General features: G+C 40.5%; 1 protein-coding gene across 2 annotated transcripts in view; it reads right to left on the bottom strand.

Moving 5' to 3' along the window:
• CFH (complement factor H) overlaps positions 1-20,392 on the bottom strand; it is a 104,058-nt gene that overhangs the window by 71,334 nt on the left and 12,332 nt on the right. For both annotated transcript variants that reach the window (XM_034779201.1, XM_034779200.1), the window contains exons 3-8: positions 18,722-18,827; positions 17,521-17,597; positions 15,031-15,225; positions 12,905-13,075; positions 10,151-10,330; positions 8,146-8,346 (exon numbers count right to left, since the gene is read on the bottom strand). In XM_034779201.1, the coding sequence (XP_034635092.1) occupies positions 8,146-8,346; positions 10,151-10,330; positions 12,905-13,075; positions 15,031-15,225; positions 17,521-17,597; positions 18,722-18,827 (930 nt within the window). The remainder of the gene's footprint in view (positions 1-8,145; positions 8,347-10,150; positions 10,331-12,904; positions 13,076-15,030; positions 15,226-17,520; positions 17,598-18,721; positions 18,828-20,392) is intronic.

Raw genomic sequence — 20,392 nt, 5'->3', positions numbered from 1 at the left:
GGATCGGCTGATGGGGGCTCGCACTGGCTGTGGTTTGCCGCTCCAGGCCAATGGGGGCTGCGGGAAGTGGCGCCCAGCACATCCCTCGGCCCATGCCGCTTCCTGCAGCTCCCATTGGCCTGGAGTGGCGAACCACGGCCAGTGGGAGCCCCGATCGGCCGAACCTGCAGACGCAGCAGGTAAACAAACTGGCCCGGCCCGCCAGGATGCTTACCCTGGTGGGCCGTGTGCCAAAGGTTGCTGATCCCTGGTGTAGACGGACCTTTTGAGGGGCCACGAAATCAGCTGGTCAGACAAGAAGACATTTACAGGTGCTCCATGAAAAATTCTGCATAATAGATGGATAAGACCCGTAGATTACAGTTTTCTTCAACTGGCATTCAAAATTTTCCACTTAAAGTAGAAAGAATCTGGCTTTGTAAAATGTTTTGTGCACGAATCTGAGAAAGCCTGGCATTAGCTAAAGACTTCGTGGACTCTTAGGATTCTCTGCCTCTCCAGCTCTGCTCCCCAACCTCTCATTACCCCAATTAGTTACCCCTCCAGCCAGAACTGGTCTCCAGCTATCCAGACTATATATATATATTTGTGTGTGTTTCAAAAGGTTGATAGAGACTACATAAACACCACCCTATACTGGAAACCTACTGACCACTATACGTAGCTACATGCCTCCAGCTTCCATCCAAGACACATCATGCGATCCATTGTCTACAGCCAAGCCCTAAGATACAACCGAATTTGCTCCAACCCCTCAGACAGAGACAAACACCTACAAAACCTTTATCAAGCATTCGTAAAACTACAATACCCAACTGGGGAAGTGAGGAAACAGATTGACAGAGCAAGACGGGTACCCAGAAATCACCTACTACAGGACAGGCCCAACAAGGACAATAACAGAACACCACTGGCCATCACATACAGCCCCCAGCTAAATCCTCTCCAGCGCATTATCCACGATCTACAACCTATCCTGGAAAATGATCCCTCACTCTCACAGACCTTGGGAGGCAGGCCAGTCCTCGCTTACAGACAACCCCCCAACCTGAAGCAAATACTCACCAGCAACTACACTCCACACCACAGAAACACCAACCCAGGAACCAATCCCTGTAGCCAACCTCGTTGCCTACTCTGCCCCCATATCTACTCTGGCGACACCATCAGAGGACCCAACCACATCAGCCACACCATCAAGGGCTCATTCACCTGCACATCCACTAATGTTATATATGCCATCATGTGCCAGCAATGTCCCTCTGCCATGTACATCTGCCAAACCGGACAGTCCCTCCGCAAAAGAATAAATGGACACAAATCGGACATCAGGAATGGTAACATACATAAGCCAGTAAGTGAACACTTCAATCTCCCTGGTCAGTCTATTACAGATTTAAAAGTCACTATCATTGAACAAAAAAACTTCAGAAACAGACTTCAAAGAGAAACAGCAGAACTAAAATTCATTTGCAAATTTAACACCATTAATCTGGGCTTGAATAAGGACTGGGAGTGGCTGGCTCATTACAGAAGCAGCTTTTCCTCTCCTGGAATTGACACCTCCTCATCTATTATTGGGAGTGGACTATATTCACCCTGATTGAATTGGCCCTGTCAACACTGGTTCTCCACTTGCGAAGTAACTCCCTTCTCTCCATGTGTCAGTATATAATGCCTGCATCTGTAACTTTCACTCTATGCATCTGAAGAAGTGAGGTTTTTACCCACGAAAGCTTATGCCCAAATAAATCTGTTAGTCTTTAAGGTGCCACCAGACTCCTTGTTATATTTGACCTGGTAGAGTAAGGGTGTGCAGGGAGTGGGGGAACAAGATTTCTTTTGTTTCAGATTATAATAGCATATTCAACACTTCCCAATGCCCCTAATGGCCTTTCCCAACCTTTCTGGGGGGGGGGTCATGATCCTCTGGTTGAGAAATCCTGGCCCAGTAGTTTGGGCACAGAAGCTGGACTGGAGAATAGGGAGTAAGGGGAATGCAGCCCCAAGCCTCTGCTTTCCTGCAGGGCTGCCAATCCTTGAAATATACATTATAAAAGGGAGATTTTGATCATACTTGTGCTAATACTAAAAAGAAAAGAACAAAAAAAAAAAACTAATTTATGCACCCTGCTGATATTGATTTTGTCCCAATTCCTTAAGCTTTCACAGTTAAAATTTAATTTATGTTTTTAGACTTTGAATTGTTGGTCATGAGGGTGTGAATTGGCGGTGTTAATTGCCAATGCTGGGTGCTAATGACAGAACTGCAGTATTGTTTTAACCTTGCTTAAACAATATGTCCAGTTGACAATTTCAAAACAGAACAGCAAAAAGGAAAGCTAAGCTAGAAAGAGAATATTGTAAGCAAGTTACCCAAACTTGCTAACTATTTCTCTGTTAGTACTGCTTCAGAATCATCTTCCATGATTGTGGACCATCTTTCTTAGAAAATGATAATCAAAGATATGAGTATGAACTTGTTCCCTCAGGAGACTTCAGAAGAAAAGGCAAGGATTCCTGAAATCAAGGACAAAACTAATGATGAAAGAGATGACCCACTTTTTCTAACACCTGTCCATACAGAAGGTAGAATGAATAATAGTGATAAAGAGGATGATGTTGCTGTTAGTGTTGAACAAAATCTGGCTAAATGGCCTTCTTTGCTAATGGAAGAGTTTTATACTACATGTATTGAGAAAAATCTGCTCTATTTTCAGAATCACAATGACAAAGTTATAGTTTCTGAGTATCAGAAATGGTATCTTTCACCTCTTCTTTTTGAATGAAAACTACCAAATGGAGAGCATCATCAGAGGCATTGGTCAAAGCATTCTAAATCCACAGGAGGAGTATTCTGTTTTATGTGAAAACTCTTTTCATTGCCTAATAATCTTAGCACCTTCATAATCCCAGGCTTTTCCGAATGGAAAAAAGCAGAGGAAAAGACTTGTTCTCATGAAAACAGCGTGGAACATTGTAACGCCATAGTTGCATGGCTAGCAAGTTCACAAGGCAAGAGTCACATTGACAGGTAGATGATACAGCTGCATCTAACACAAACTGCTTACTGGGAAGACATTTTAAGGCATATTGTGACACTTATTAAGCTTCTTGATGAATGTGGTTTAGCATTTAGAGGAAGTTATTGGTTTTCCTCAGAACCGAAATTATCTAGGTATTCTTGAAGCCATCATCAAATTTGACCAATTTGTAAGAGAGCATATTAAACATTATGGAAACAAAGGGAAAGGTCACCCATCCTACTTGTCAAAAACAAACTGTGATGAGTTCATTGAGCTCATAAGGTTTTGGAATTCATTGTAACCAGGGCCGGCTTTAAGCCGATTTGGCCGATTCCCCGGAATGGGGCCCCGCGCCTAAGAGGGATCCGCAACGTCCAGGGCTGCCGGCGGAACGGGGGAAAAAAAAAGCTGCATCCTGCTTCTCTCCCCTCCCTCCAGCACTTGTGCTGCCTTACAGCTGATCAGCGCAAGCCTGGTAGGGAGTGGGGAGGAGGAGGAATGAGGCGTGCTTGGGGAAGAGGCGGGGCCAGGGTGGGGATTTGGGGAGGGATCCAATGGGGCAGGGAGGGGGCGGGGCTGGGGACGGGGCCAGGGCGGGGATTTGGAGAGGGATCCAATGGGGCAGGGAGGGGGCGGAGTCGGGGTGGGGCCGGGACGGAGTTGGGGTGGCTCAAGACAATTCGTGTCCTGGAGTAGGGCCCCGCACCTGCTAAAGCTGGCCCTGATTGTAACTGAAGTCAAACAGGGAAAATACTACTCTTTGATAGTAGATTCAACTCCTGATATCGCCCATGAAAGTCAGTTATCTGTCATTTTATGCTACTGCTTACATGGTGCCATAAGAGAGGACTTAATTGGGTTTATACCAACTGAAAGCCAGATGGGCAAGTCATTTTTCCAGACCATGAACAGTTTATTGGATGCAAATGACAATGATATTGAAAACTGCAGAGATCAATCATACAATAACAAAAGTAACATGTCTGAAAAGTATGAAGATCTTCAAGCTTATATCAAAAAAGAGTAAACCCACTAGCTGTGTAGGTGCCATGCACAGCTCTTCTCTGAACTTAGCTGGGACTTGCAGTATTGATTGTTGCATGGAAGACATAAATGTTTCAGTTTTGTTCAGAAACTGTATCTTTTTTGTGTTGTTGCCCAGGCATGGAAGCTTCTACAAAACAATCTTCTCAAAAGGAAACAAGAACCTCTCCTTGTCCTAAAAACCCTGTGTGACAGGGTCAGGCCAAATGGATACAGGAGAGTGATCCTGTTGGTAGCCAGGAAGTGGGCGGGCAGAGCCCACTGCTAAAGGACCTCCTCGCAGCCTAAGGGGAGGATCCACAGGTCTGTGATACCAAATAACTGCGGGGAACAACTAATGAGATAACAGGAATGGGAGTGAGATCACAGGGCTAAACAAGAGTGATAGAAGGTAGAAATATTAGCCCCAGATTAAGCAAGTCCCTTTTCCCTGAGAAAGATAATGGGCTCTTCCAGAACAACCAGAAAGTTGCTGGAACCAATTAAGGCAGGAAGGCTAATTAGGATACCTGGAGCCAATTAAGAAGCTACTAGAATCAATTAGGACAGGCAGGCTAATTAGGGCACCTGGTTTTAAAAAGGACTCCACTTCAGTTAGTGAGGTGCATGCGAGGAGCTGGGAGCAAGAGGCGCCCAAGGAGCTGAGAGTGAGAAGGTGTGCTGCTGGAGGACTGAGGAATAAAAGAATACAGGAGGAAGGTCCTGTGGTGAGGATAAAGAAGGTGTTGGGAGGAGGACACGGGGAAGTAGCCCGGGGAATTGTAGCTGTCACACAGCTGTTACAGGAGACATTGTAGACAGCTGCAATCCACAGGGCCCTGGGCTGGAACTCATAGTAGAGGGCTGGGCTGGGTTCCCCCCAACTCCCTATTTGATACTGTGGGTCCCACCAGAGGGGAAGGTCTCTGGCCTGTCCCTCGACCCACTAGGTGGATCAGCAGAGACTGCGGGGATTGTTCTCCTCCTTTTCCCCATGCTGGCCAGTGATGAGGTTAGATGAGTGAATGGCAGTTTTGAGCCACTGGCAAAAGTGGCCAAACTGAGGGCTGCCGTGAATCTCTGAGGCAAGCAAATCCGCCAATAAGCGAAGGACCCACCCAGGCAGAGGAGGAACTTTGTCACACCTGTCAGATATGAGATGGTTCTGTCATGCTGAATGTTGTAAAACAATTGTAGTGAAATATGAAGGCATTCAAAATTGTTTGAAAGAAATGATGGACAATGCTGAGGAAAGTGTTGAAACTCAGAGGAAAGCACAATTGTACAAGAAAGCGTGCCGCCTGGAAACTGCTTGTATTAGTATCTTATGGAACGTTATACAAGAAAGGTTTGACAAAACTAGTGTACAGCTTCAAAAGCCAGGTCTGAATCTTGTTGTTGCTGTTAATTTTCTGACTTCTTTGCAAGCATTTGTCACAAGCTTACAGTGTCATTTTGATGATTTTGAGGCGCAAGCAAAACAATTGGGAGGTTATGCTGATGAGTCCAGCAATGAAGTACACAAACATACTGTAAAGCAAAAATTTCCTGATGGCAGAAGTGACACTGCTTTGAGGGAAAGGGAAATTTGAGGTTGACTGCTTTTATGTTATCCTCCATAAGCTAAGTTCAGAACTAAAAAGAAGTTAATGGTACACTAATTATCCACAAGGTTCGGTTTGCTTACTTTTCTTGATCAAATAAGCAAAGTGAAGGGGAGATGAAAACATGCACTCACACATTGCTTAATGCTTACTTGAATGATCTAGAACCTCAGCTTTTCGCCAAAATGTATCAATTTTCAGAATTTATAAGATGCTGTGACATGCAGGATAAAAGTGTTACTGGAATCACCACATTTTTGCATGACAAATATCTGAGCCATGTTTTCCTGAATATTTATATTGCGTGGAGACTGCATTTGACTGTACCCATTGTCAATTGTGAAGCAGAGTGATCATTGTCTCAGCTTGCCTTAAAAAAAGTTGTCTTCAGTCAAGTATGGCAGAAACAAAGTTTAATGCTCTTGCTATTATGTCAATTGAATGGGATTTATTTCAAACACTGTCATTTCAAGATACAATAACTGAATTTGCAGCACTTAAAATTTGCAAGATGCCATTTTAAATATGAAGCATTTTATTTGACTTTTAATGTTCTATATTTTTATGTTTATCCAGGCAGTTTATTCTGTTAATTGTCTTTGATTTTCTTTTCATGATTATTCAGTAATATACATGATTTGTTGATTGTCATAAGCAGGGTACTTTTTTGCTTTTATTAATACTGTGTTGATGAAAAGGGGGCCTCCACTCATTAATCTGGCCAATAGGAGAGTTGGGTTTTATTCTTGGCTCTGACACTAACTTGTGTGAATGTTGGCAAGTCATTACACCTTTCTTGGTCCTTCTCCCACTTTTTTCCTGTTTTGTTTATTTAGATTGCAAGCTCTTTGAGGGAGACACTGTTTCTTACTGTGTCAGTACAAAGTGATGGGGATTCAATCTTGATTATGCCTCTTCTCACTACTGGAATACAACCAAATATTATGATGAGTATTATGATTATTAATTTCCAGGAAAAGTATCTGTGTATATGAAGTACTACATGCAATTGTTCATTATGATATTAACATGATTTTATTTGAAGAACATAATTTTATGATCTTGTGTAAGACTGAGAATTAGGCTATGTTTATACCCTAGCTATGTATCTAATATTAGGGGTATAGAGATATATCTAGTTAGGGGTATAGAGATTATTATTTGTATGATATTGATGTATCATACAATTTTCAAAAGAGTCTACATGACTTGTTAAAGTTTCTTTCGTTTGTAGTTTTGTATGATTTTGAAAACAACCAGAATTTGGCTAGTCTTTGTACAAATAAGAGGGAAAGTTTTATAGACAGTTATTAGATTAAGTTATTTGATGGATGGCCTGAGACTCCAAAGTGGAATGATATAGAGGAGTCTTCAGTTGGCTACTTAGGTCAGCTTTAAATCTGCTTTGTATGGCTAGAGTGTTGCCAAGCAGACTTAGCATGTGTCAGGATCACCAGCTGTAGGCCTCCATATTCAGAGCACCTGGCAGTGGCACTCCACCCTCTTTGCCATCAAAGAGCAGCCTTGAAAAAAGGATCACATATGCAGCCTAAAATAGCAATCTCCAAGGCAAGCTGTAAAAGTCTTCTAAGAAACAATATATTCCCACAGAGCAGGAGAGAGTGTGCGTGTACAGACGTGCAGACATGGACAATGGCAAAAAAGAGAAAAGAATTCCTATAGTTCTGTCACTCTCACAGGCAGCTTTCTTACAACTGAACATCCCAAAGACAAAAGAACCACCTACGCCTCTCCTCATGAAGAAAATTTCACAACACAAAATACCCCTCCTCATAGGTCTCTCTCCACACAGGTTATTGATCTTTCCCTCCCTTTCTAAATCCACAAGATCCCAGTACCTTCCACTAACACTCTCACTCTCAGAGGGATACCAATTCATATCCTATTCCCTTGTGAGAGAAACAGAAATGCTGATTGAGGGTGTTGTCAGATGCTACCGGTGTGGTGCTCTGCTTTCTCCTATGTTGATATCACTCGGCTGCGTGTGTGTGTTCCCTCTGTGTGCTGTCCCAGCTCTGCAGATAGTTGACACAGTAAACCCGATGAGCTGGGACAGCACACAGAGGGAACACATGCACGCAGCCGAGTGATATCAACATAGGAGAAAGCAGAGCACCACACCGGTAGCATCTGACAACAGAGGGATCAGCAATAAGGAGAAAGCAAAAAGGAGGAAAAAAAGAACAAAATACAAACAACCCCTCTGCAAATCCTACAACCGGTTTATTGAAGGCCTGTTCCAAGTACGTGCTCCTTTTAACGCTGATGCTGCAGCCTGATGTGAGGAAGTATCCTTTTAAAGAGACACTCATGTCCTTGGATGACAGTCTTTGCTGGGGGAGCCAAGGGGCCAGAATGGAGCAGCGTTGTAGTAACACCCACCCTCCCTCACAGTCCTGGTTCTGTCCATAATTATTAGTTATACTACAATAGAATTTTTAAGAAAATAATACAAACACATGTTTACTTACTAAGGCATTTTGGTGCAGGAGACCAGCCCATTTTAGTACATGTGATCAGAGGCCACGTCTTCTCGCTTTCAGATACGTAACCGGCAAGACATCTGTAGTAAATTGACACACCTAACTGTGCTGGAAAGGCTTGTTCTTTGTAACGTTCATAATACTCAGTTAATGCTCCATTTTCTATATGTGGGTAGTCACAGGGTCTCACTTTAAAAAAAGTTTAAAATGTATAATATTACAAGATACATGCAAGAAAAAATGCCCACTTCTGTGGACACTCATTCGAAGAGGTGGAAGGGGAGAAGAGCTCTGCAAGGTTACAATCACAGTTTACCCGAATTGTTCCATTGGAGCACGAGACAGAGCTTTTACCTGGTAGGCAGGGTTTCCAGCCCCCAGAACCCACATGTTGCGTGGGATCTCCTCATGATACAGGGCCATCCACCAGTTGACAAGATAGTGTCATGGAGATGACGGAATTTCCTCCACACAAGACAGGACATGATCCACATACTAAAGGTTCCCTTTGTGTACATATCCATGGGGAATTAACTCCATGTTTTCCATGACATCTGGAGTCACATTATCAGAGAATTAATTTATAATACCATTGCTGGGCTCCAAATCCACTTACACCTCTTCCTGTTTTAGACAGCTTTCATTAGTTTGTAATTATCAAAGCCAAATTCTGAAGTCCTTGATAAGTTTTTACTCAGTCCCTACTCAACAAAACTCTCATTGCAGCCACTGGGATTTTACCTGAAGAAAGATTGAGTAAACATTTGAGAAAAACTTGTTGATTTTTGCACAGGGAAAAGAACTGCCTGGGAGAATCTGTTTTATGCATTGTTGGTGTAGCCATGTCAGTCCCAGGATATTAGAGAGACAAAGTGGGTGAGGTAATATCTTTTATTGGACCAGTTTCTGTTTGTGAGAGAAACAAGCTTTTGAGCTTACACAGAGCTCTTCTTCAGGAAGAGACTGACAGTTCAGAATAAATGAGGAAACAAAAATGGATGGTACAAAACTAGGGCTTTGGTATATGTAAATGACTCAGAATCCAATTATGACAATAGTTTTTTTTTCTTTTATACCATTCATACAGTAATGGTATTGTGCGTCGCATGCTATCATTTGGATGGATAAAACACACAGCTACAAATCTTTCCTGTAGAAGGGTGGAATGTAGCACATTTTGTCAAATAAATCATGGTGTATACGTTAGTTGTATAGTTATTTACAGCTCCATTAATTTATACCATATCATCTTATTTTCACAGGTGCTTTAATCTAGTCCAGCAAAGTAAATAAGTGTTATTTACTCCTTCTCATAACACAAGAATTGGGGTCACCAAATGAAATTAAAAGGCAGCAGGCTTAAAATGAACAAAAGGAAGTATTTCTTCACACACCGCACAGTCAACCTGTGGAACTCTTTGCCAGAGGATGTAGTGAAGGCCAAGGTTGTAACAAGGTTCAAGAAGGAACTAGATAAGTTCATGGAGGATAGATCCATCAATGGCTATTAGCCAGGATGGGCAGGGATGGTGTCCCTAGCCTCTGTTTGCCAGAAGCTGGGAATAGGCAACAGGGCATGGATCACTTGATGATTACCTGTTCTGTTCATGCCCTCTGGGCAGGGCCGCCCGGGGGGGGCAAGTGGGGCAATTTGCCCCAGGCCCCGGGCCCCGCAGGGATCCCCTGAGAATATAGTATTCTATAGTATTGCAACTTTTTTTTTATGGAAATTGCTTTGCCCCACACCCCCTGAATCCTCTGGGCGGCTCTGCCTTTGGGGCACCTGGCATTGGCCACTGTCGGAAGACAGGATACTGTGTTAGATGGACTTTTGGTCTGACCCAGTATGGCCATTCTTATGTTCTTAAACTCTGTAAAAGGAAAAACCCTGCAAGTATACCTGTTACATGCTCAACTGCAGAAATTATATAATCATTGTATAATTGTTTGGGCTTTGATATTTTAAAAACATGTTAAAATAAAAGTAACTTACAGACACATCTTGGAACAGGTAACCAGCCATTCTTTGTGCATTCTGCTCTCCTGTCCCTATTGTCCATTTGAAAGTGAAATCCTGGATTACAGTCTACTCTGACTACTTCCAATTCTCTGAATACTTTCTTTTTGGGGTGGTAGGTTCCATTAGTCACTGTTGGAGGATCACATCTAATTTCTAAACAAAAACAGATGAACAAGTTTAGCAACTGTAAAATGGACTTTAGGCTGAAAGTCCCCCCTTCAATTAAAATTATTTGTATCTCTCTCCTTTTTTTACTAGCTTTACTAGCACTGTCATATTTGAACATCATCTACATAAAATTGGCATGATGAGATTCCTATGAACTTGATGAAGTCTACAGCTCTTTACCCATCTTTAGAGATCAGAGTATTTTCTTGGGGTAGTTTATTTTATTTTGGGGGTGAGAAGGGGTCAGTTGTTGTTATAAGTGTCATTCTGACTATCGTGGAAAAACTTTACCAAAAAATGAAGCCTTGCAGTGAGACCTAAAGGTGATCACACTGGATTTGTCTAATCCCTTCTGGCAGTTCATTCCACACTGCACCCCTGTTGTGTTTGGTTGGATGGAATAAGTGGGCCCAGAGAGTCCAAGGTGTTAACATGACACCGTCATGGTACAACACAAACATGGTTCAGTGGTTTGAGTACAGTGCCCTGGGCCTGCTTAGTCCCATGGCAAACACACCATTACAATCATGTTAACCTTGTAAAGACATAGGAAAAGAAGGAAAAAGTTAAAGCATTTGAAATGTAAAGTTGCAAGTAAGGCTTTATTTTAACAATATCCCTTATTCCCTTTCCCCTTAGCTATAGGGAGATTTTAGAAGGAAACCCCTCTCTTTGACCGTCTTTTAGACAGTATTAACGATGATAATAACTGGTCTTTATGGGGAAAAGAGAAATTAGTTGAGATGGGTTTGAGCTTACTGCTGTTATTGTTAAAGTCTGATCCTGCTTCCTTTAAGACGAAACAAGACAAACACACACAAAAAAGGAGAGAAAAGAATAGCAAAAATAGACAATGCAGCTTCTGGTCTCTAGTGCTGACTCCTACTTGCAACTTCACTGCTGGAGAAACACAAGCAGAGCAAACTCCCTTATCGGGCACTTAAAGACCTGGCAAACTTGAACCAGCATCGGGCTATTTAGGACATTGCTTTCAGCTGCCTTTCTGACACAAGCTCCCAGTAGTGTTGCAAAATAAACAGTCCCGTACAGGTAGGTCAGACTTTTACTAAACGGAAGGCAAAAAGAGAGATAGAAAAGAGAATAAGGTGGGGGTGGAAGTGGACAAAAGGGAGGAAAGGACAACAGGAACCAAAGTTGCACATCCCACGTGGTATTCAGGATTTAGCTGGAGATGGTGAAAGTGGCGATGTCTTCTGTGTCTATCTCTCTTTCCCAGTCTCATCAGGACATCTTTCAGGATCAAGATGAAGGCCCAACGGTGTCTTAGAATCCCAGGAGATAGTGAGGGTTGCAACCCTAATGGTGAAATATCACTCCTTACAGTCCACCCATCTCCCACCCAGCCTGCTAACTCTTTCTGAAGATATATTTTTAAGACCCCTGTCAAAGGGTGTTTGTTCAGCTACCTGATGTGCCGCATTTGCGTGTTCTCTTATTCACAACATGCACAGTCTGTCTCTTTTCCCCATGTGTACTTTTAATCTTTAGATTCCAAGCACTGCAGAACATAGCACAGACATGTGTCAGAAAGCTCCTTCCAATTATATATCTTCCCCTTATTGAACTAATTACCTAATTATTCCAACCATTGCCCCCAGTGTCAACAATCCCCACCAAGCCTATAATCTTCTCATTGATTAATTATTAACAAATCCAGAGATCCTCCCATCATCCTCTTAAATGATCCCATTGGCTAAACCAAACAAGGTGTTGACAAGCTGCAATGGAAAATGTGTCCAGCTTTCATTGGCTGGTAGGACGTTAGAGTCTATAACAGTTGCTACTGAAATCAGGAGATATTGACCCCTGTAATGTGACAGTATATTCATTTTTGAACCCAAGAGCAATCAGGAATCTCATGTGGTTTCAGTGGCTCTTTTTGCATTTTTCTTTCTGTACGGAGTGTTTCTGTAGCACTGTGTTGTTGGGGAGGGGACCCTTTAGACTGGAGCTGGTCAGGTCAGATGTACGTGTCCCCTCTGTTTGCAGCAGGCTACGTTGGCTGGCAGGCAGGCACTTCATTGTTTTACAATGGATAAAGAATGCTCAACAGACTGAGGGCAAGATACCATGCTCTAAAAATAAACTAAGCAGAATAAACTCCTTCAGTTCTCACTGTAAGGTATTTTTTCAAGACCTCAAATAATTTTGTGTGTCACCTTTCTACTTCCTTTCCATTTTTTCAACATCCTTTCTAAAATGTGGACATCAGAACTGGATGCAGTAATCCCAGTAGTGGTCTCACCAATGCCTTTTGCCGAGGTAAAAAACACCTCCCTACTTCTATTCACTACTCCTCTGTTTATACATTACACAAGGATTGCATTGACCCTTTTTACAATAGCATCACAGTTCAGTTGTTTTTCCACTTTGACCCCTAAATTCTTTAGAGTCACTGCTTTCCAGGATACAGCATATATAATAATTATGTACTTGTATTACTGTAGTACCTTGGAGCATTAGTTGTGGACCAGGACCATAGCTGGCTAGCTAGATAAAAGTAACAGAACACACAGTATAAAATGGACAAAAGCAGACCTTTACAAAATGGTTTTGGACGCCATCCATATTCTGTACAATCTGCATCAGATCTTTCACCGAATGTATATCCAGCATTACAAGTAAACTGCAATCGTTCATTCTCCCTGTAAACTCTCCTTGGAGTCATTAAATTTCCATTATTAATTCTTGGTGGTTCGCAGGTTACCTCTAAGGACAAAAGAAACAAAAAACAAAACAAAACAAAAACAGTTGTGATGCCTGACTAAGAAAACACCCCCTAGAAAATAAATGCAAAATTTCATTTTGACATGGCTGTTTTAAAATTATGTTAATCAGGAAATAGTAAATCTGTGTTATATCATAGAATTTAAGTCTGTGTATAAAATATAAAAGCCCATCTAGACCCTGGGATAGATTTCATGAATCTTTCTTTGGATTTTGAAGACATATTTGCAATTTGGGGTAAATATACAGAAGACAAAGTCATCTCAATGGCATAGAAGCAGCAGCTTTAAACAACTAACATATGTATTACCAGTCTTCCACATTTGAATTATAAGAAGTAGGGGGATGACAGAGCTGCAAAAGTTAGCCCAACAGTGTGAATAAGCGATTAATGTGCTTGTCACCTGTCATACATTTCCTAAATAAACACTTCATAATCAGTTAATATATAAACAATTTCCTGACTCTGAAAACTCACTGGGTTCAATATTAAATGGAAATATTATGTTAAGAAATCTTTTCAGAAGCAAGTATGCCTGGTGCAAGTACATTGGTAAATCAATCCCATACTATGATCTCTAGTTACAAAACAAATCAAGAATCAAATAAGTGATATATCTGGCCATGCCAATTTCAATAAAGCACGATCCACCATGATTGTTTGAGTTTTAAATACTTTAAGAATACCAATAAAGTGGAAGCATACTTGGTTTTGATATTAAATATCAAATGTCATATAGACTCAAACTCTGTTTGCAGGTTAGTCTGTTAATTTTTAAGAATAGGTAGCAATAACATGTGCATGTGACAAGTTAGCAGTTTAAAAAAATTACATATGGAGTTATCCTGTATGTGTCACACTCAACACAGGGGAAAGATTAATGCACTTCATTAGTAAAACCATATCATTAACAAAACACACTCTGGCTGATTAATTTTACTTCAGAACCTGGTTGTTTGCTCCTAGTTCAGTTGCAGGTTGAATGGATAAAAATTAAAAGCAACTGATATAGCCTACAATCAGGTGTGGTCACAGAGATCAGCTCTTCTCAATGCATGGGAAGGACCTAGAAATAAAATATGACAGGAGTGCTCTGTGTTAAGCAGTATTATTTCAGGAGAAGTATTTTAGATACTGAAGAATGCCACTACCTCCTGTCTGTGGCGGGACATTGAGCCACCCAATTAAAAAATCAGGGAATGGAACATTCCCTGATATCTCAGCATCCAAGGAGGTGGAAAGATGTAAAGTGGTGCTTTCCAAGTCCGTGCTACAAGAAAAAGAAATAGGCACATCCCTGATACATTTCATGTAGAATATGATGATGTTAGTTCTAAGTTCCTAAAATGTGCTATATGCCTTACAAAACAACAAAGCCACAGTTTCTGCCCTGAAGAACATGCAATCTCAATGCAACCCAACAGTGTAACAAGTCAGGTAGACTTGAGTGGAAATTAGGCTACAATTCTGTTTGATATACAGGAAGGAATATAATTAATCTCATTCCTTTCTACCAGTTTTGGCTCCAAAAAGCCAACTATCTAGTTGTTCTACTGTCAACAGATAGATAGTATTAGAATATGCAAAGAATTACTGAATATTTTTAGCTCTAAAGACTTTCTTGTTCCATTTATTCACTCATATATAATGTCCTATGTATCATCAGTGTTAACTTTTCAGTGAAGATTGGGGAATGTCTAGAAGACTCTATTATGACTAAATATTCTATTTCCCTAGATTATTTTACTTCCTTTACACATATCATGCAATGGAGATGAATACATCAGTTAAGTACTGTAATTATTGTCACTGGAAATATTTTGCTCGTTCCATAACTCTCCTATAGAATAGCCATGATAAGAGCTTCAACAGTACCTTTGAAATCACTTTGGTTAAAGAGAAATTTCACTAAACTAAAAGATAATTTTCTTCTCACCTATGCATGTAGGTACATCAGCATTCCAACGTCCATCCGCTGAGCAATGTATTTCTTTAGATCCAGAAAGTTTATAGTCTTTATTACATTCAAACTGTACAACTTGGCCAAAGGAAAATTCTTGGTCTGCCTCATATACACCAGTTACAAGGATGTTTCCATTTTCTGGAGCATTTACTGGTAAACACTTGCTCACTGTAAAAATAAAGCTATAATTTAAGGCCTACTCTGTAACTATATTGTAAAACAAATTGGTCAGCATTAAAAATAAGCTAAACACTGTTGCAAAAAAAGAAATAATTCTGGGATGTATTAGCAGGAGTGTTGTAAGCAAAGACACAAGAAGTAATACTTCCTCTCTACTCCACGCTAATTAGGCCTTAACTGGAGTATTGTGTCCAGTTCTGGGTGATGTGGACAAAGTGGAGAAAGTCCAGAGAAGAGCAACAAAAATTATTAGAGGTCTAGAAAACATAACCTAGGAGGGAAGATTGAAAAAAAAATGGATTGGTTTAGTCTGGAGAAGAGAAGACTGAGAGGGGACATGCTAACAGTTTTCATGTATGTAAAAGGTTGGTACAAGGAGGAGGGAGGTAAATCGTTCTCTTTAATCTCTGAGGATAGGACAAGAAGCAATAGACTTAAATTACAGCAAGGGCAATTTAGGTTGGACATTGGAAAAATCTTCCTAACTGTCAGGTTAGTTAACCATTGGAATAAATTGCCTAGGGAGGTTGTGGAATCTCCATCATTGGAGATTTTTAAGAGCAGGCTGAACAAACACCTTAAGGGATGGTCTAGATAACACTTAATCCAGCCATGAGTGCATGGGACTGGACTCAATGACCTCTTGAGGTCCCTCCCAGTCCTACGATTTTATGATAAACATTAAAATACAGAACAATTGAAAAAATACTATAAGTAAACTACATAGTAAATGCAAAATTCAGCTTTATCACATACTCAGATACCACAGTGACTAATATGGTATAAAGTCAGACTGAGAGACACCAGAGAAAGTTGGTACATGGAGTCTCCTCACTCGGCTGTGCATTCGTCCTGGTTGCAGACAGAGTGTTCACCTAGAATTGCCTTGAGTGATAGATGGGGGCCCATCTAATATGTCCAGTGGCACTCATAGCCCAAGCCGTGCTAAAAGGCAACTTTAGTTGCTCTTGCTTATGCCAAGACTACATCTGCTCACAGACTAATCAGTTGGAAAACTGTAGAGAACTGCAGACTGACCAAAACATATCCATCAGTTCACAGTTATTAGCTCAAAATCTTGATAAAGATATTGGACTACATTCATCACTGGTATAAGTGAGCACAATTTATCTCAGCAGAAAGGTTGGCCCATGCCATATCTCTAATATCCCATAACTGCACTAACCCAAGAAAAAGAATAAATATATGTGATCAAATATTCCTTATTACAAAGGAAGCCGTTAGATGGGGCCAAATTCCACCCTTGGATGTTTGCATAGACATTATTGGGAGAGTATGTGTGTATCTGAGACCAGAGTTTTGCCTCCAACTGAGACCAGAGTTTTGCCTCTTTCTTCTCCCAACTTTCTCCAGTATATCAGTCATCTGCCCATTCTTTGATTTTGCATCCTATTTCAGGGTTCCTCAAACAAATCTATAAAGATTTATAAATTTTTAATCATGCAGGATTAAGTGCACACATTCACAGGCAGTCATGTTTTTCCTTTAGTGAGAAACCCTTACAAATTTGGCACTAAAGAAATATAAATAGTAACTCTTTCTGGCCAAAGTCACATTCACATCATAACACAAATACTGTACAGGGGGTATATGGATTCATTGTATGATGGAACACTTTCCCCATAAATATTAAAGCTTTACAGAACAAAATTAAGAAGGAGATTATCTAAGAATAACATTAAAGGACAGATTGTGACATCCTTGATCACGCTGAATGAGTAATACTACTGAAACCAATAGGACTACATGTGGAGTAAGGTAGAGCCCTGCAGCCAGACTGGGATCCTGCGGGTCCTGCAGGACACACTGCCATAATAGTGGGAAAAAGTAAAATGTATTTGTTGTGGGCGGGATTGGGTGGGCAAAAAAAAAAAATAGACTGGAAATTTGGAGGAAAACACTACATTTCTTGTCAGTTTACCAAGAGTAGCCTATTTGGGAAATTGCTATTTATTTTGTTTGAGCTTCTCTTTCCTATATGTGTTTATCTCCCTCCCCTCTCTTGTGGGATTTGTGGGGATCTAAGATTTTTTTTGGTTTGGAGCAGGATAAAAATGCCAGAAATAATTCAAGAGAGGGTGGGAGTTGGTACTGCAGGGCAGGACGGGAGCGGAATTTAAATTGTCCCACAGAGGGCTCTAGAGAAAGGTACTAATCAATGTGAGCAAAGATATCACAGTCAGGCCCTAAACAGTTTTTAGGCAGGCAAATATTAAATAAAAGTCAGTTTGAAAAAAAGATCATGTTATGGACTCCATTTACCTTCACAGTGCGGGAGTTCATTGCTCCATCCATCTGCCTGACACTCACGGAAATTTCTTTGGCTGAGCATCTGATAACTTACCAAAAAATTGTAACCAAAATATAAAACTTTAAAATACAGCAGCATTATGTGTTAACAGGTTATGTGATGCTATTACAGTTAAAACAATATAAATGGTTTCCCCTGTTCTAATACATAAACTAACCCAAAACATTCACCTGGAGAAGGAAACAATACTGTCTCTACTGGGCTCCTTCTCCATTTTGTTAAACTTCCTATTGCTCACAGTAGCAAAATGTTAAGTGGCAGAAGTAAAGCTTCATTGAAGCTTCTTTATTACAGAGATCTGCTAATGCTAAACTCTGGCTCAGCCCTCTGTATAGAAGCCATTGTAATTCACTGTGGTCTTGCAACATTAGGGAGAATTGCAACTTCTAAGCCCAGTTCACTGGTACCCTCAAGCACAAAGGAGGCATAAACCTGGTGAAAATGGCAGATTAAGCCAAGTTTATGGATGCTTTGCATTGCCAGAGCAGTGCAAAACAGCCAGACTGTAATGGAGTATATCTTACTATATACAAGATTTTTTATTCAGTTTACTAAAGCTCTTTCTAGAGAGCTATAGTTAGTCATGGAAGCACATGATGAATGTAGTTACTGAGTCTACCACAAAGTCGTTATTTGAAAAAAAAAATTATCTGCAATTACTATAGAACAGGAATGATTAATGTTTGGCTTGTAGGTCGGGGCCTGATTTTCACAAGTGCTGACCTCTGAAAATCAGGCCTTTCATATGACCCACTAAGCCCCATAACAAAGCTTCATCAGTGCTTTAGTTTCTGAGTCCTGGATCTCCATATTAAATATGAGATCAGCTGCAGTCAGTCTAAGCAAATTAGGTGTGGTCCTCAGGAGGACAAAGTTTGGCTGACTCTGCTACAGAAGTACATTTGAAGGTACAAGATTAAAGAGTTATGTTAAATAGTCTTATGGAAACCCAAAGTGCTTTTAATGTAATGAAGGTTTCATCATTACCACTTCTAACTATAGAAATCTAAAAATATTAACAGAATGTAATTCTGTCAGACTTAAATAAAAAAATCACAAAGCCACAACTAGACACCTTACTCCATTAGCTTTTACACCCCACATTGACCTGCTCTAGTGCTACCAGTATACTGAATAACAAAAAAACATTACCCTTCATCACATTTGTACTCAACGCGAGCACCAAATACAAACTCTGTTCCAGCAGTAAGTTCAAAGGAACCAAACTGAATATCTCCAGGATGGCCACAGGGCTTGTCTGGGGGGGGTGGAAAAAAAGGGAAATGTGTTTATAAACCTTCTACAGTGCTGTAAAGGGAGGTAACTTTGACTGTCAGATAGGAATTGTATTTGCTATATGGGGTGGGATTTTCAAAAGCTTTCGGAATTAGCTTAATTCTCTCCTATTAAAGTCAATGTGAGTTTTACCATTGATTTCAGTGGTAGCTGAATGCTGAGCGCTTTTGAAAACTGAACCATAATGCTGGCGAATTAAATACTGGGACTATCCAAATTTTTGCTTTCTGAGTGACAAACAGCAAAGAATCTGACTCTATAAAATATTTGTTAATACTCTAAAGGCCTCTGCTCTAAAAGTGGATGCTTTGTCAGACCTACGATCAGATTCAAATACACATTGAAAAATCCCAGTTTGTTAATATTTTTTTAAGGCACAAGGTTTATTGACCTGAAATTTAAAACTTTTCCTTGCACACTTTCAAAAGGATTCTTTCAAAGTGGTAAAGGCTCTTTAGAAATGCTTCAGTATGCATACATGTATATTAGGAGGAAAATAAATGCATTATTAAGTCAATCAAGTAAATTACATGTACAGCTTGTTACATAGGTGATACATGGAGACAGAACTATAATTATGCATTGACCTTTTAACGGAGGGATATGGTAAATTCCAGCATGCTAATGAAGTTTTTTAATACCTGGTCATAAATTCCCAGATTATAGCAGTGAGGAGCTTGAGTTATATGAAAAACATTTTTCATGAAACGATACCTGGCTGAGAAATGGCACTCTGGGTTCTGGAGAAGATAAATACACTCCTACAGTGACAGGCTGGGATCCCAGGTGAATGGTTACCCTTCAAACTGGAGCCCAAGGACTTCTTAAGATAGAAGGGTCTGTGACCCAGGGACCTCTTGGTGCCATCTGGCAGAGGGCATCAGTGTACATAAGGATTACAGGGATCCCCTTTGGTCTGGTATCTACCTACTAGTTTGCACAAGAGTGTCATGTAAGGTCTCTACTGAAAGCTTGTGTCACAATGGTCATCATGATCACTGCAAAATGTATGTATGGATAATATGTAAGGGGTTTATACACACACACACACACACACACACACACACACACACACACACACAAAATTATGTTCTGATGGCCTGTGAGTTGGAGTCAGTCACCAGAAGTTGAAAAAGAAGTTTATTTCAGGCAGAAAATGTTTATCTAGCAGTCTGTCTGTAAGTAAATAGAGTATTGTATAGTTCACAATGAATGCCCATTTACAGTCTGAGCTAAATGATAATGATGTGATTATGAAATCTAGAGGGGGGAATTTACAGCAGGAAATCATGGATTTTTGGACTACAGCTGTAGGTACAGAGACTAACTACATTCTTCATCTAGGATGTAAGATAACAGAGGGTTTGCTTCATGAAATAAGGATCACAGACAGACAAGTTTTTTTTAATCCTGGGAGAAGAACTTTGGGTGATGTAAAGATCACTAGACAGAAGAGTATCATGTTTGTTAAGTCTGGGCTCTATTATGTGTGTTATGATTCTGTTTTAGCTGTAACCCTTTGTTTCC

This window comes from Trachemys scripta, chromosome 8, assembly GCF_013100865.1.
Source record: "Trachemys scripta elegans isolate TJP31775 chromosome 8, CAS_Tse_1.0, whole genome shotgun sequence".
Classification (NCBI taxonomy): domain Eukaryota; kingdom Metazoa; phylum Chordata; order Testudines; family Emydidae; genus Trachemys; species Trachemys scripta.
The sequence above is the reverse complement of the archived record's forward strand: the minus strand, read 5'-3'. Positions and strand labels throughout refer to the sequence as shown.